Below are 17,827 nucleotides of genomic sequence, written 5' to 3'. Positions count from 1 at the left end.
GGTGGGTTTTCACATTTTTTTTGTGTGGCTGACACCAATATTTTGTCATTTCTGTTGGCATTGTACCTTGGCATCACAGACTCTGCGATCAACTCCATGTTGGCAGGTCACAGATGATTTTGGCTGTTCAAGCTGAAACTCTCGAGACAGCACATGGAAAACAAAGGTCTCGCCCCACTCCAGAAGGGATGCACACTACAAAACAAGCATAAACATTTTTGTTCATTTATATTCTGGTTCTTCTTTACTACAACTGTGGCATGCTGTCAAAAACACACATATTGGCAGGTCTCTCAAAACAAAAAGTTTTGCAGTGTCAAAATGAACAAATCGGTCACCTGAGGAACAGTAACTTTTCCAGTGAGAGCTCCAGCCTGAACATCAATGAGCCAGGCATATTCGAGCGTGTCTGTGCCCGGTGGTAATCCCTCTGCAGAGAACATGGCGTGGGCTCTCATCTGCAACCCTGAGAGGCTCAGATGCCCATCTCTCAACACAGCGTCGACCGTAGGCCGCTACGCGAGCACAAAATAAATTGCATAGTTGATAGAAGCAATGCGAGAAGTCCAGCACCTACAAGAATACGAATGACATCACTTCCTCTCACCTGATAGTTGTCGCTGACGAACACGTGTAGAGGAGAGAGAACAAGCTGTAACATGGTCTCCTTATAGCCCTTCTTCATCTCGAAACACAGACGCTCAAGAAAGCCAGTGGGACCTTCCGGGCCATCACTACTGCAGTGCTACAAAACACAAACATGCTAGATTAGTGCTAGCAAACAGCATTAAGGGTGCAGCTAAGTTCATTTTAAGGCCCTGGTTTTCTGGGCTATAAAAAATTAAAGCTGTTTTGCTGTTGTGAACGTGCACAAAAATACCCCCGAGAACAGTGTGCAGTGTAGATGTGGTAATAAATTGCTAGTCTGCCTTTTATCATTTGACTGGAACAAACCGTGGGTAGGCGTCCGTGGATCTTGTGCAGGTTGATAAGTACGGTGATATCCCAGGGCCGTAGGGAAAGCGGGTGGGGTGTGTCTTTAGGTCCCTTCTCTTCTAATCCCCCTCCAGGCCAGCCAAATGAGGAGGAGCAGGAGCTCATCACAGGGCTGGACAGAGACTCCTCAAAGTCTGTGTACATGTCATCCTCTCCAAAATAGTTTTCCTATACAGATAAAAATAAAATTTAAGGAACAACTATTTATTATCTTGTAATTCATGATGAAAAAAATAAAACATATTTCGCTGTATATTAAAAGAGACTTTGAATGTAAGTGCACCTTGATGGACACAAGCGCTCTGAGCAGAGGACCATACAGTGTGATGTGAGAGTCTGAGCTCAGCTCCATCTCCACATGTAATCGGTCTGGGGGCAGCAGGCTGGGGTCAGAGGAGACTCGAGGTGGAGGAGGTGTAGGTGGGACGAGCTCTGGGGGTCGCAGTGCCGATAACATGGATTCCTCTATTTCCGACACTGTGTACATCAAAACATGTCAATGCAATGACTGATATACCGACTTTTTGAGGCTTGAAATTAAAAGCACCATTTACTACCATTATAAAACTTGGAACATTCAGGACATTTTCTAATATAACTGTATTTGTCAACAAAAAAAAATCATAAACATCGAGGCTGGTTTGAGAGTGAGTAAATTATGGGTTAATTAAAATTTTTGGGTGAACTATGCCTTTAATTCATTGTTTAATAACCAACTATTACTTTAAAACATGAGCACAACAATAAAGAATGATTAGAAATGTCTGATAGTATACATAAACCTGACCTGCTTGTGTACTGTATGGTTTAGTGTGGTATACACTCACATGATTGTTTGAGCTGCTGGTCAGATTTCTGAGGGTAGATGGGATGCCAGGTGTAGTCTATAATCAACATGAAATTTGGCACGCTCCAGCAGTCCACCCAGCCAGCTCTACAAACAAACAAATACAAACAAATCACTACAGAACCTGATGAGAGAAAGCAAAAGAGGGAGAGACATAAAGAAAGCATTCTCTCTTACTCTAAGTGTGTCATGTTCCTCCACCGTGGTTTGCTGTTTTTAGGGGGAGCTCCTTGTCCTTCTGGTGGCATGTTGCTGTCTGGTGGGCTCTTACAGTGCTGGTAATCTTTCACGAGGGTGAGCAGAGCGTACCGACTAGGGTGACAGTCAGGCAGACACAAGCGCATGTCTGTGTCCTCAGCCTGTGTCAGAGATTTAGCTTCTTTTATAGACAATTCAACTGACCATGTGTTTTAATGTCATTTAAAGTTTTCATTTTTGGGAGAACGGTTACTTTTTGCCTAATCAAACAAATGATTCAAAATAATAGATAAATGTGTTTGAATGTTTGCAAGTGTACACTCACTTTCAGACAGAAACGTGTGTTACAGGTGGTCGGGACAAACTCGTGAAATGGCAAAGTGAAGTCAATATTCAGCGTTTCCCCACAGGCAGCGAGATACACTGCAGACAAGAAGTAAAAGCAGTGTGTTAGTTACTGTGAAAATCTGTTGTTTAAGTAATGCTGAGGTTTAAACTAGAGATGCATCAATGTATCAGCCACTAACATTTGTTGTCTGATTTTTAAAGAATGTAAAACCATTGGCATGGTGTCTATAGCATTTTCACCAAACAGATCCAGTTTCATTTGTTTAAAGGGGTCATAGCGTGAAAATTTGACTTTTTTTCATGTTTTAGTGTTATAATTGTGTCCCCAGTGCTTCTATCAACCTAGAAAATGTGATAAAGATCAACCCAGTAACTTAATTTGAGTATGCCATTTTCTGCAAGCATGTGAAAAATAAGGTCGTTCAGATTTTGCCTGTTTTGTGAGGTAGGTAGCAAGGCGAATTACAATAATACCGCCCCCTTAATCTGCACTATCCAACCACAGCACTGCCATTTAGTGCAGAGAGTAAGAGGGAGAAAAGAAGGACTTGACAGCACAATTGAGTTTTAATTACAACAAACCACCATCATTGTGATCAGTGTTTGTTTTTCATTCGCTCATTTGCATTTTAAACAACACACCCAAAAACGGCACACTTTTGCTCAGGCCTACAAATGAGCAATTTTAACATGCTATAATAAATTATCTGTGGAGTATTTTGAGCTTAAACTTCACTTACACACTCTGGGGACACCAAAGATTTATTTTACATTTAAAAAAAATTCATAATATGACCCCTTTAAAAGACGGTGCGGACAGACGATCCTACAGATCAGAAAAACACTCTGGAATTGGGTACACTATAAACAAAGCCTCTGTTTCTTGGCTTTCTTACAGCATCTACATAACTCTATATTAGTGTTGTCTAAGGCTTTATTAGTCGTAAAAAAACTACTCGCTTACCGTTCTCCTGCTGTTTGGTGGAACAGTCGATCCAGTTGTGTTGATTAGCGGCCCAAATCATCTCAAACTGGTGAAAGAGTACCTTAAACTTCCACGAATATGGGACAAATGAGTAGATGTCTGGTTCACTGTCACTTGCCCAGTCCTGGATTAAATCTATAGATCAGAATAATATGAGGTCAGGTGGTGGACAGGCGTTAGCACACGGTGCATTACAGGTAAGAGAGACATTACCAGTAAAGAAGTTCTTCTGTGCATAGATAAAGTGATACGTGGCTTTGTACACCTCGATTTCACACTGCCAGGACTGATGCATGTTCCACACACGAGGATAACTGGCTATTACATGGAACTGAAGAGAAGGTGATAGAAACACGCATTAACATTAATAAGACTCCATCATTTATCTATATATCTTCTTTTTTATTTAATAGAATAAACAAACTCATACAGGTTTAAAACAATGTGAGGGTGAGAAACTATCCCTTTAATTATTGAGATTAGATCTTCTACTGGTCATGTAGCTGTGTGATCTCATACTTTGACACACATATAAAACCATGCACTGCACTCACAGCCAGCATCTCTGCCTCCAGCAGTGTCCTGTACTGCATGCTGCTGGTGGTATCCACATGTAATAACTGACCTTTAACAGTAGGAGAATAGCCTGAGAGAAAAACAGACACACAACACAATGAGAATCAATATCAACTGTTGTATAGCAAGGATAATACTTGATATTATTTATGATAATGTGACAAGCAGTGTCCAGTAGTAAGTAATAAAGAGTTGTGTTTCAGCTTATCTAGTAATGAGTTAATTTTCTTAAGAGTAGACTTGTAAAACTACAAAATGTGTTGTCTGCAGCTTTGCAGTGAAAGAAGCAGAGACAAATTCTTTCTCTCTCCATCAAATAACAGTGGGAAGTGTACTGTAATTCAATTCAGCAAATCAGCTGCACTTTGTTCGCACTACTTTATTACTTACAAAGGAGTTTTACTGCAGCTTTGTAATATGCCAAGCTACAAGCAATAATTTAAGATAAAATTTCCAAGTAACAAAGTTGCTACCTCAACACTCTCACCCTCACTAACTTATCTAGTTCTTTTTCATTACATAGCAGTTCTTACATTACAAAGTTACAGAAATCAGATAGTTACCAGTTTCCCCAACAGTCATGGGTATGTTCACCTCCAAATATGAACCTGCTCCTACATTCACATGGACTGCATTTGTCTCCTGTGAAGACAGATCGATTAAGGGTTAAGGACAGAAGAAATAAATCACGAAGTAGCTATTGTTCACTTTAACACCGGTTTCACACCGCAAGCGCGAGCAGCGCGTATGCGTAGTGTGAGGAGAGCGTTTGCCGCATGTGGACATACTGTGCAGTTTAATAACAGTATAAAAATCTCAAGTTCACATTAATTTATTTTACATGCATTTATGAGAAAACCCCTTCAAGACGCTTTTTGACAGTCATTGTAATTTATATAACTGTGATTTGTTTAATCCACACTGTTTTCGTGCTGTTCTGGTCCGTGTAATGACAGATATAGACACAGTACACAATTATAGACATAAAAAGCCCATGGCACATTATAAAATATGTTTCTCTTAAAGCAGACATATCATGCTTTTAAATCTGTCCTTTTTACATATAAATCATCTATTTGTGGTCTATGTAAAGCGAAACTGCAATGCTTGGGTCTGAATTCCTCATTATTATAGCCCCCTTTCTACCCCTTTTCTGATGTGCATCTGAGAGCAACTCGTTTTGGTACTGTCTTTTTAAATGCACGTCATACCCTGCCCCCTCCCCAGGTTGCAGAGGTGACACTCGGTTAAACTCCACCCCGTTCGGCCATTTTTGTAGTTTTATAGCAGAGATACGATTATCTAGCTGCACAGAAACTTTTTATTTACTCGTTATTCACAAAATGTCAACAACGGAAGACTTGTCCATCCAGCCTTATATGTTCGCGCCAGAGTCGGAAACGGACTGAGAGGAAAATGAAGACGACAAACCTGCAGAACAACGTCTTCATATGGAGGTAACTTATCGCAATGGTGTGAGGCTGCAGCCTCCGGAGGTCGCATATCTAGGCTGCATACGTAATCAAGACGGTCTTATTTCAGAATATTAACAATTATAAAGTTTACTATTATTCTTAGTTAATCGTAAGTTGTTGTAATATGCTCATGACTTGCAAATGTGATGCTCAGTTAACTTAAACCAGGCTTGATGCCCAAAAGCGATCTCCGCAGGCTGCAGCCTTCGGAGTGAGAAACAGCACTGCTAAACCATGACCACCCGTGTACTTTACTTTTTTACTTTAAGTTATAAACTGCTTACCGAAGTGCTCTGCTCGTCGTCTCCAAAGAAAGAAGTAATTGACCCCTCAATCAGACGAAGTCTATCGGCAAATCCTTCTTTATACTGGCGGAGATTGGTGAAGTAGTTATCCTTAAAGTGCCTCGGGCACACAAAAATGACTTTATCCACAGATGTGAGTACATTTCTTACGCTCTCGTAACTTCTGCATCCTTGAGCTTGGACTACAATATCGCAGCGAGAAATATAAAATGGCGGATTGCTCGTAGTGTTGGGCTGGAAGTCGATGTCCTTATTTAGCAGTTCCGCTGCAAATACTGTGACGTAATTGTTCAAAAAACGTAATAGATAATAGAAAAATCAGAACCGGTTGGAAAATATGACCAAAACAGAATATAAAGATATCAACAAAGCACCTGAAGAGACTAATTTCAACTTTTATGTACTTATAAACACTACAAATATACAACAAAATGCATTTAAGAGCCAAGAAAGTGGATTTAGCATGATATGTCTCCTTTAAGTTTTACGATAAAATTAAAAAATTCACTCAGTGATTGACATCATGATACAGTCGATCGTTTTTTCCTTCAAGCATAATATTTAAGCATAATATTTAGATTTATAGATGTATCTGTTTCTCTCAAGATGAGGATTCATTTAATGCTGGGCAGAGAGTGAAAGACAGCGCAGTCTTCTGGTACAGTGTGTTTTAAAATATTTCATTGCTCAAAGTCATGACTGTTTGAAACACACATGGCGTCAAATTTATGATTTTATTGTAAAATGACACTTTTTCGCGTCAATCCACAACCATTTAACCATTGCCATTATTAGCATATTGGCAGTTTAATAGTTAAAGCACTTTTTCATGCATGGCCATATACTACATTCCTCGGACGATAAGTACCTTTTAAACTTCATGCTGCATTTTTACAGTGTACGAAAGTGTGACTTTTATAAATGTTGCCGCTACAAAGAATCACACATTAATTAAGGAGGTGAGTAAAAGTTTAAATACCCTGTTCTTGGTGAATAGCAAGTCTATAGTAGCATCTGCTATGATGTTCATACGCAGCTCAAAGGCAAGGATCTGTCGCGGTTTGCCTGGTGTGGGAACTTCGCTGACTTTCATTGCCTGACAGTCTGCTGGCAAGAAGAACTTCCATAGGCTGTCTCTGCATGGGCGGAGTCAAAATTACGAAATGAGAAACAGATCAAAGAGAAACACGACTACAATCATATCAATGATATGGAGTACCTCTGTCTGTCAGCCCATGGACCGTAGTTAAAATCTGTTCCTTTTCCACACACAATGTCCAGACCCCAGCATGGAGGCAAGTCCTGTAACTTGGTGTCTTCAGAACAGGCCTCCGTTTCTCCATTTTCAAGTTCCTCTGGTACTAAACCTACAATACAAAAACAAATCAATGGCTTAATAGTCTTCCAGGTTGAACAGCTCTATTAAATGTTACTAACAAGGTTTTTACATGCAAGAATACCAACAGATCAACAAACAATTTGAATACCTGGTTCATCCTGGTAGTAGTAAATGTCCACATCATTTGACTGCATGACCACAAAGCCCTCACCCATGAGCCTAGGAGGTCTTAGGACAGAAAATCGTTTTTTTTTTTTAACAAACTGCTACATTACTATCGGTAATCATTACCCTATTGAGCAGTTGACAAACACTAATCCTTTAACACACTAATTCATTACAGCAATACAGTCACGCTTTCTTTCAGCTCAATTACAAATGACATTAAGGGGAAAATCCAATCCATTAATGTAAAGATTAATGCTCTTACAGTGTGTTCAGGTCTTCATGTTAATATTATTTTGAATGAAAATGTACTTGCACAACAGAGAGCAAGTAACTATTACAAATGACTCCGGCGCTAATTCAAATAGGCCTTGCATTCATAACAGCCCATTTATAACCCTTTATAATAATTATTTTTGTGATACCAGAAGACACGAGTGTAAAACGAATTCATCTTTGCAGTGAACCAAACGATTAAAATTTTGCTGAATTATTGAACTTAATGCATACAAACTATATTCTTAGCCAATTTGTTTCATGTGCACGTGCCATAGAGGTTACATTACCACTTACGGTACACTCATCTGCATTAAGACTTCTCATTTACTTTAAATGGACGACATTATGCGCTGCTGAAATGGATTGTGGGTCCATCGCATCACTGGAGTTGCTTACAGCAGAAGTTAATTTTTTTTAAACTGTTTATGCAACAACACAGGCGTCAACAAATGAGATCACCTTTATGCAAGTACCCAGCTGCAGACACTTGCAAAGTGGGCGGGCACCATATCGACTAAGCTTTTGCAGAATATTAAGAATAACTACACGAGTAAAACTATTTGGTATAAAAAACCAGCTGCCCTTTTGTGTTGTGTTCAAGTCCAATGTGATTGGCTATTGTCACCATAATAGAAACATCAGTTCCAAGCATCAGACACGCCCTCTGTCAGGCATCGACACCCCTTGTGAACATGTCTGATATACTCACTTTATTTTTTATATACAATGTCACCACCTGCATCATAATGTTATTTAAATAATGTATCGCTATTTGGACTCCCAGTTAAATAACTACATTTCACGGGTTATCAGAAAGCTGAATCACATCTGATAGAGATTATCTGACGTACTCATCGTTTTGAAGGCCCAGGTATCGAGGGCTGGGCACCAACATGACACGGACGTTCTCCAGAGAGCCTTTCACAATGTGCATGAACTGATCCAGGTGGCTGCTGGGTGGTTTGGTGGCATATGTCAGGAAGGCATCATCAAAATTCATACAAAGGGTCTGAGGAAGATAGTGATTACCAAACGCTACACGACCCTGGGGGTAAAAGAAGAAAAGAGACACGTCCACTTTATCATTTGTGACGCATATGTTTAGATTGTGAGCACATTAAATGGGTATTGTGTGACATGGAGCTGTAATGTTGTTTTGAGAGGAATGAATTGAATGAGCTACTCACTGTGCTGATGTTGAGTTTGATGACAGGGATGAGAGACCTCCATGAGGACGATGGCTCCTGAGTTTCAGCTTTGATGTTAACACTTCAAAAACAACACAATTATTAGGATAAGATATGAAGTACTATTGCTTTATTTCATTGTATGATTTATCAGTGACAGACAATGTTTTGAATATTTTGAATATAGCGCAATCTCTGAATATTAAAGGGACACTCCACCTTTTTTTGGGATAATATGCTCATTTTCCAGCTCCCTTAATGCTAAATATTTGAATTTTACGGTTTTGGAATCCATTCAGCTAATATCTGGGTCTGGTGGTACCTTTTTAGCATAGTTCAGCATAATTCATTGAATCTGATTAGACCATTAGCATCACAATATTTTTCCTATTTAAAACTTGACGTTTCTGTAGTTACATCATGTACTAAGACAGACGGAAAATTAAAAGTTGCAATTTTCTAATCTAGGCAGATATGGCTAGGAGCTATACTCTCATTCTGGCGTAATAATCAAGGACTTTGCTGCCGTACGAAAATCGCAACTTTTAATTTTCCGTCTGTCTTAGCACACGATGTAACTACAGAAGAGTCACGTTTTAAATAGGAAAAATATCGAGACCCGGAGATCAGTTGAACAGATTCCAAAATGGTAAAAATCAAATGTTTAACTCTAGGGTAGGTGGAAAATTAGCATATTTTTCCAAAAAAGTGGAGTGTCCCTTTAAGATGATAAAAGAAATCATCTTTAAACTTTTGTGTCATAAATAATATTAACAGATCTGTGTTGAGTAGTAAGATTACCTCTCTAGTGGTGTATCTCTCTGCTCTCGACCTTTCTCCTCATCACTTTTGTGTGGGATGAGAGTGGGATCCAGGCCAAATATTTCTTGTAGCCGGGCGTACACCTCAGTGCGATTATACACATGGAACTCAAAGCCATTAAACGTCACATAGAGTCGTGTCTCAGCCTTCGGATCTGCAATCCCAGTTTAAAAATTACTTTAACCCCCAACAATAATGAATCATGTTACTACTGTAAAACAGCATTTAAACCTATATTGAGGTAAAAAGCAAATATTTTTCAAAATATCAGGATACATTTTTGTGAAAAAACAAAACTGTCTCTATTATTGTTTTTCACACTGACCATGTTGTTTCTGTTTGGGGTTGTACAACTTCCACCATCGAAATATGAGCAAACCATCTTGAATTCTGGAAGAAATGATTTACAACGTAATTAAAAGCAAACATCTCCCATTAATGAAGAAAGAAAACACAGACAATGGTACATGAAAAAAGATAAAGAAACAGGAAGTAGAAAAAAGACAACGGGTTTGAGTTATATTGCACCCAACCTGATAGACATGTCTTCATTAACGTAATAGACATCTCTGAACATGACCTTGCCCGAGAGCACGGAGAATGAAAATGAACCTGTCAAACACACACAAAGCAGAAGTCATTAAAAAATAAACAAATAAACAAAAAAAAACAGCAGTAAGGCTAACTTACCTATGTGTATGTATCCTTTCTTATATAATCTGTTAATGATGAGAGTGAGGATGAACCCGATATTGCGGGAATTGTAGTATGTCAAGTAGATGATCCATCCACATGACATAATAGTGGCTGTGAAAAAAAATTACAAACACAATTTAGGGGTGCTTAAATTACTGTCATCAACTTGAAATCACATCAAATGGCCACTTACCCACAAGAAGCCACACAAAGTTGGAGTTGTGTTTGTTGAGATAGTCATCTATATCAACATAACTAGGGAAAGTGTTGTTGTTGTTGGATTTGATGTCCATGGTTACACCCCACTGTAAAGGAGTCCAACATACATCAGTCAACATCAAATTAAACAGTATTCACATTAAAGGCACACACATAAGGTACAATCATTGGACTATTTACAAGTGACAATTTGTTTGTTAATAGCCCTTAAATATAATTCACTTAAAATGAATTCATTTATTTGAAACTGTTTAAAATGGTCTCTCTCAGAACCATTTTGAAGGCAACTTAAATACTGTAGGCATGGGTGACAGAGAAGAAGAGAGGAGCCTAGTGAGCAAGGTGGGGTGGGGCGACAACTGTCCTTAGTCAGTTGCCCATGTTGGATCTCACTAAGCATCAGGTTTAATTTTTGAAGCATTCAAAAACTCTATTCACAAAGCATGTTGATCCAAGAAAAGTCCCATAAAATGGCCAGTGTGCTTTCTTTGTGTGAACGCAGAAACAATGCCAGAAGGGGCGTGTCGTAGCGAGAACATGCGTGTCATCGCAACAATACATTATAGACACTGCTGTTTTAAATGCAGCTCAACATCCACAATAAAAAAGTGTGCAAGTGTGCAAACTGGAATAAAGCAGAGATCATGGAGCTATATGCAAAACTAAAAATAATAAGCAAACTTAAGAAGCTGCGGATAAAATTCACCAAATGCACAATTGCAAATACAATGCATGTCACATGTCTTTACAGCATGTGTGTAAATGCACGCACAAATTCCTGAAAATCACTTACAATGTGAATAAACCAAAATGAAATGATCCCGAACAACCAAACTCTCCAAATACACTCCAAAAGTTCCACTATTGGATTTGAAGTCTCTCTAACATTGAATAAAGAAATACTTTTTAATATTATCTTAAGTAAATTTTGTTCTCATCGCACTTGGAAAGAAAATATTTTAATTTAAACAAGTTGTGACAGACCTGTGATGGAAATGTCAAATTAATATTAAAAACTGTAAAAAATGTAGACAAAGCCAAAATAATATTCAATGAACTGTTACAAACTCTAGGTTATATTTTATTCTAAGGTAATAAAAACATAACGGTTCATTATAAAAAGGTCTTTATACACTCCTGATAATATAGTTTTGTATACAATCCCCATCCCTATTACAATCCCAAAGGCTATTACTATCAGTTATCATCTTCAACTGAAATCTCTTTTCTTGGACTACAATGAGCTTAAGGATGGAAGGCAACCGTTTACTTCCACATCCTGTTGACGTGGACTCCATGCACATTTTCTGCCCCTGCTTCTGAATCACAGCCAATAGGAGCACACCTCAGTTTTCATAATGATAAGCTTTGTACAAATCGACACATTTCTAAAAGGCGGGGCATAGTGGAACAATAACAATGTACAGTATTTCGGAGATAATAAGTTTTTTGAACAATAAACTGCGTAAACACATTGCATTTCACAAAATAATGTTGTTTTAGGTGTTGCTGTACTCTATTAAGTGTTAGCCTTTTAATTGGAGCTGTAATATAATTGTAATGAATAAGCTCTCTAAATTAAAATACAGTGTACAGTGAAACAAAAACCAAACCTATGTTTTTTTTCCCCTACAGCACTTGCCAGAGGCTAAACTGAAGTGTCAAGAGAAAATCACTGGCCAAGAACAAAGAGGGTGAATAAAATGCAGACAGTGGATGAAAGAGGAATATCAGACAAGAGAAATAAATAATGCACTAGCCAGTAGTGATCTACGAGCTGACAATACTTCTAGATTCTGACATTACAGGTTTTACCAGAACAAATTTCAATAAGCGACATTATTTTCAAATGCGAAGATACAGCAAGACAGAAAATGCGAGTAACAACAAATAATGGGATCAAACCATCACGCTTATTGTAAGATAAAGAAAAGATAGTGTATCACTGATATGGTTTGTTGAATATCAACTTCGAGACAAATCTTTCATCGTAATCCACACAAGAGGAGAGCAATTCTGGCCAATATCAGTGTTGCGGGTGACATTTATCCCTAGTATCGGATGACTCTGTCTGATTTAAAGCTTGAATCTAACCCTTGTAAAGATGTTTACCATAAATAAGAGAAGACGTGCAATGTGTCTGAAGAAAGAAACAACTTCCCTTTTGTCACCCTTTCAGTAAATGATGTGGTAACATAGCTTAGCAAAATAACTTGGTGCAGTTTACATTGCATGGATCTATGGGACAAAAACTATATATTTTTGCTCAAATTAAAATAGACTAATCTTAGAAATGGTCATTATTTGGTTTTATAACCATATCCACCCACTGTGTGACATTTAAAAAGAAGCATTTTTGCTCGCTTTTCTTGTGACATAACAACAGTGCTTTGCTACAAGCTGCTGGTGTGCTGTCGAGCCAAAAAAGTTTTTAACAGCTCCAGCCGTCAATAACAGCCTGTTTTCAAAGCCTACGTTATATTGTAAAAGGGTTACAGTGTGACTGCGGTGTGTGTTAGTTAGATGGGAATGCCCGATAAATAGCTGGATTTTGCAGCAATGAACAGAATTCCTCAGATTAGTTGTGGCATGTTATCCTCTGAACAAAAACCAAGTGAAGACGTTTTAAAAAGCAGGATGTTTCTAATGCAAAAAGTAACCATGCACCAATTACATATATATATTTTTTGCTAATACAATACCGAGTTTAACAAACAACTGTTTGCTGATAAAGGTATGCATCACTTATTTGAAATTTGTTGATAAAACAGATAACTGTTTTGAAAATGTTTTTAACTAGCCGTTTCACAAGTCCACAAAAACGCAAGGACAGACAAAAACGCATATCGAAAAAAGGCCATACTTTTAGGTATACTAGCTAGTTGCATCTTCCGCTGTTGCTGCATCATCAAATAATTTCACTGAAACTGGAAAGGATCCATTTAACTTACAAATAAACATTTTAAGAGACAGATTTTATGGTGACACTTTGCAAAACGGTTGTATTTGAAGCGAAACACCAGCGCTATCAAAAATGAAATAATGATAATAACTGAATACACTCGGCACATATTACAGGTTCATCAAATACTCCAGCTTCAAATCTGCTTAATCCCCGTGTCAGGCCATTCAGAATTACCAGTTTGTTGGAAGAATCATAGTTAAAGGACCTGAATACAATCTGAATGTAACAGTCACATGGATCACTATGCCGATGGTTATAAATGGATCAAAACTTGGCCAAAAAAAAATTGACGGCCGATACATTGTTGCATTCTTAGCAAGCACTTAGCAATGCTTATACTTTGCTTAAGAGGAAAAATCAAATGTAACTTCTTTTTAAAGTAAAATTTGTAACCCTATATTTATTTACACAAGAGGTCCGAGGTATCAAATGACGAGCCAAGGCCTCCAGGTTAAAATAATTGGCAGTAAATTAACTATTAATGTGACAATCAAAATGAAACTGAAAGAGAGATGTCAACACCTTTGCAACTCTATAGTCCAGTGTCAGCCGAGAGTCTAATGAGTTAGTTATCATTAACATCAAAGGCACTGTGACACAAATGCTCTACCAAAACATATGTGACACCAACCAAACAAGTCATTCAAAAAGAATACAGGACAGTCAGTTCATCTCATGAACTTTTTGGGCAGAAGTAAAACATGTTACACAATAATGGAGTACATTATTTCTTACTAAAGCTCAGAATTGCGCTAGTAGAGTTAAAAGGTGATGGGTTCGATCCCAGAGAACACACATACTGATAAGATATGAGAACTGAATGAACTTTGTGGACAAAAGCGTCTGCCAAATGTATTAATGTAAATGTAAATCTCTGTGTGACAGCTGGATCACTGTACAGAGTGTACAAAGTACTTAATAATAACTCTACAATAATTCAACTCAATGTAAATAGTCTGTCTACATTAGAGAAACCAACAGGATAAACTATATTAACCTAACTGTCTAAATGGTAACATTTACACAATACGATACTGATGGGAAGTATAAGTAAAGCATTAGCGCGTGGAATTTGGAGACAAGCCGCTAGATGTTAATCAACAGAAAGAACAGATATGTGTAAGGTGTGTTGGTCAGTCTACAGTGCAGTTTAAATGTAAAGAATAGAATGGGTGTTCATTTGAGCTCAGCAGGTGATCCAGGAGGCAGATCTCGCTCAATCTCTGCTGTATAGTATAGGCCGCAGCTAGTTATCAAACACACACGGGATTTGTATAGAGACATGCGATGTACTAACCTCGCCTTGTAGAGTGTGCGATTACATTTCACGCTGCCATGATCTTCAGAGATGTTCTCGTATATACTCCTCTTAAACCCATTTCTCAAACTAAGGATTTCTTTTCCGGAGTATGTACACGGGCAGCGCTTGTGCTTCCTGTTTGGGCGTCATGTGTCAACCTTAACCAATCAGAAATATGTTTTGGATAACAGAGCCAATCAGAGAGCGAGTTCATAGAACCTTGGCGTGAGTGACATGGAATGTAGCCAATAACAATTAGAGTAATTGTGTCGCGCTTAACCAAAGAAGGGATCAAGTACATCATGAAGTGTCAACAAGCAGAAGAAAAAACATTGAAAACCTTTTTCTACCAGAGAAATTCAAGCCTGACATAACGTTATTTAAAAAAATATATAAAAATGTTAAAAAAAATACTAAAGGATGTATTTAAAACGAATATAACGAAATATATTTTATTTAAAAGATATTTTCTTAAAGCAGAATTTTTTAAAACAAGAATTATCCAGCTGTAGTGTACTACGTACACTAAGTGGGAATAACATGAAATTTGCTGATAAAAGGTTTGCCTTAAAGAGATAGTTTAGCCAAAAATGAAAATAATGTCCTTGTCTCACCCTCATGTCGGTCCAAACTCGTAAGACCTCCGTTCATCTTTGGAAACACAGTTTAAGATGTTTAATATTTAGTCCGAGAGCTTTCTGACCCTTCATTGAAAATCTATGTAAGGCAGGGGTTCTCAAAGTTTACATTCAAAGGTCCAAATCTGAATTCTCATCATTTTCATAGGTCCAGAAAAACTGGTTATTACAAAATTGATAAGCATGGTAATAACTTTATGTAAATCATTTGTTTATATAACAAATAATTTGGAAAATAACAACAAGTGTATTTTGCTTAAAAGAAAAATTAATTAAACATGAAACACAAGAAGTATACCAAGAGTAACCAGGTATAAAATAAAGAGCAACATGATTAGAGAAATGGTTTGTCTTCCATCAGATGCATAAACCATGGCAAAACAAGGTTGGTAGACGGAGACACTGGGGTGCATCTATAAATTGGCCGATGATGCTTGCTATGCTTTTCAATGAAATACGGTGAAATGGCGCTACATCCAAAAGCCAGAGGGCGTTCTAGTCCAGAAACTCATTATGCGCTGGAGACGAAGAACCACACACGCACCTCCAGGAAATGGCTTAAGGATATATTTATATTGTTTTTCTTCAAACCTTTTCAGGTATTTTTATGATTATAAAGAATATGTATAGATATTATGTTTGACGAGTGTTGCTTTTTCAAATGCATGGAAAGAGTTACTGATCAAAAGCCGTAGTACATGAAATAACTGCGTGCATATTATCTGGATGTGATGGCTACAGAGTCACACAGGAAAATTTTTTATAACTCAGATTTCGGACCAGGAATAAATCTAAATCTAAAAAGAAAAAAAAAACGAATTGTTAACAAGTTTAATATGCATTTTTAAAGTAGCAAATGCACACATTTAACTTCTTCCACCCTGAAGCTATTTTGGGGCCAGTTGTTCAAAGGTAAACTGATCGGATTTTGGTTATCGGATTGGATCAAATCTTGAAAATGGGTTGTTCAAAAGGGAAAGAAGGAATCTGAAATCAGATCAGATCACATAATCCAATCCTAGTTTAAATCTGGATCAAACCTTCAGTTTGTGTTGTTCAAAACTTGTCAGTAGGATTTGGATAACTTTGATCCAAAAAAACTGGATTATCCTGATCCCAACAGGGGGTATGATTTAAAGGTGGATTCCAGGAGGGAAATGTAGAAAAACTTTAAAATTGGTCAAATAACACATTTGTTTAATTTAGTGTATATACTTTTATTTATATTTTGAACTTGACTTGTGTAACCGTTGTAACAGTGATAAAGTAGATATAGTAGACATAGGCTACCAATTAAGCTATTCAGTAAAGTAAAAATAATGAAATGTGAAATAATCCCCCAAACAGATTTCAATCACAAACAAAATTTTTTATGTCATTCATCACCGTATATTAATTTCAAAGAAACAATCATCAGAGATGAGCCTGTCAAAAACAATGTCTAACAATGGCATCCCTTACTATACGTCCACTCAGTCCCTCATTCTGACAGAATGCCAGAGGTTGGTCTGGTTCTTCAAACGGCTCAGGTGCATCATAAACATCATCACAGGGAGGGACATTGCACCTGGTAGCGATGTTGTGCAGGCAGGGCCGGTTCTAGATATTTGGAGGCCCTAGGCAAAATTTATGTTGGAGGCCCCTCACACCCCTTTAATTTTCAGAATAATCTGAGAAAGTGTTTTTTTAAGAATTAATTTGACCACTACAGTTATTAAACATGTTTTTCCCATTACTTTTCTGTTTTATTGAGTTAACAAATTGATTAAATTAATGTTAAAATGCATCATGTTTTCATGATTTGAAAACTAAAATAAAGTGTAGAGGACTTCAAAGAAATACAGACAGTTTATTTTAGGTAACGCCAGTTTTGTTTGCTGTTTGACTTAAATACAAACTTTTTTTACTTGACTATTTTGATATTCAGCTCCCCAAGCGATGCTATTGTGCACATGCATTCAAAGTGTCTAAACAGAGTCAACAGCTCTCAAGTTTGATCTGTCCTGAAATGACGTTGATACACAGAACAAAGCTAAGTTAATTTTTATTTCAAAATACCTGCATCATACACTGAACGTTCTTTGCATGCCGCTTTTGCTAAGCGGGAATCAAAGGATGTGATAGTCGCTTTCAACGGGGGCAGTTGTAGCCTAGTGGTTAGAGTGTCGGGCTTGTAACCCGAGCGTTGCCGTTTCGAGGCTCACGACCGGCGGGTTGCGACTGTGGTGCCCTTGAGCAAGGCACCTTAACCCTAATTGCTCCCCGGGCGCTGCAGGGATAGCTGCCCACTGCTCCGGGTGTTTGTGTGTTCACGACTTGCAGTGCTGTGTGTTCACTATTCACTGGATGGGTTAAATGCAGAGGTCACATTCCAAGTATGGGTTACCATACATTGGCAAATACTCACTTCACTTTCACTTTCACTCAAAGTCAGTCAGCTCTAGAGATTTGAATGCTGTTCATTTAGGCTTCTTTAACCTCATGAGG

At 37.8% G+C, this 17,827-nt stretch overlaps 1 protein-coding gene across 17 annotated transcripts in view; it reads right to left on the bottom strand.

The window, feature by feature from the left end:
• The window catches only part of kiaa1109 (KIAA1109 ortholog), a 58,029-nt gene extending 43,192 nt beyond the window's left edge, over positions 1-14,837 (bottom strand). For all 17 annotated transcript variants that reach the window (XM_065297055.1, XM_065297056.1, XM_065297064.1 and 14 more), the window contains exons 1-23: positions 14,700-14,837; positions 10,412-10,523; positions 10,213-10,329; positions 10,056-10,134; positions 9,848-9,912; positions 9,502-9,676; positions 8,701-8,782; positions 8,365-8,558; positions 7,218-7,297; positions 6,950-7,097; positions 6,710-6,866; positions 4,514-4,592; positions 3,929-4,020; positions 3,588-3,705; positions 3,354-3,509; positions 2,367-2,464; positions 2,021-2,202; positions 1,824-1,930; positions 1,280-1,473; positions 955-1,164; positions 608-745; positions 339-515; positions 67-195 (exon numbers count right to left, since the gene is read on the bottom strand). In XM_065297055.1, coding sequence (XP_065153127.1) covers positions 67-195; positions 339-515; positions 608-745; positions 955-1,164; positions 1,280-1,473; positions 1,824-1,930; positions 2,021-2,202; positions 2,367-2,464; positions 3,354-3,509; positions 3,588-3,705; positions 3,929-4,020; positions 4,514-4,592; positions 6,710-6,866; positions 6,950-7,097; positions 7,218-7,297; positions 8,365-8,558; positions 8,701-8,782; positions 9,502-9,676; positions 9,848-9,912; positions 10,056-10,134; positions 10,213-10,329; positions 10,412-10,511 — 2,877 coding nt within the window. In that variant the 5' untranslated portion in view covers positions 10,512-10,523; positions 14,700-14,837. The remainder of the gene's footprint in view (positions 1-66; positions 196-338; positions 516-607; positions 746-954; positions 1,165-1,279; positions 1,474-1,823; positions 1,931-2,020; positions 2,203-2,366; positions 2,465-3,353; positions 3,510-3,587; positions 3,706-3,928; positions 4,021-4,513; positions 4,593-6,709; positions 6,867-6,949; positions 7,098-7,217; positions 7,298-8,364; positions 8,559-8,700; positions 8,783-9,501; positions 9,677-9,847; positions 9,913-10,055; positions 10,135-10,212; positions 10,330-10,411; positions 10,524-14,699) is intronic.
• Positions 14,838-17,827: the final 2,990 nt, after the last annotated feature.

Source organism: Paramisgurnus dabryanus, chromosome 20 (assembly GCF_030506205.2).
Source record: "Paramisgurnus dabryanus chromosome 20, PD_genome_1.1, whole genome shotgun sequence".
Lineage (NCBI taxonomy): Eukaryota > Metazoa > Chordata > Actinopteri > Cypriniformes > Cobitidae > Paramisgurnus > Paramisgurnus dabryanus.
Note: the sequence above shows the minus strand (reverse complement) of the source record. Positions and strands in the feature narration are given on the sequence as shown.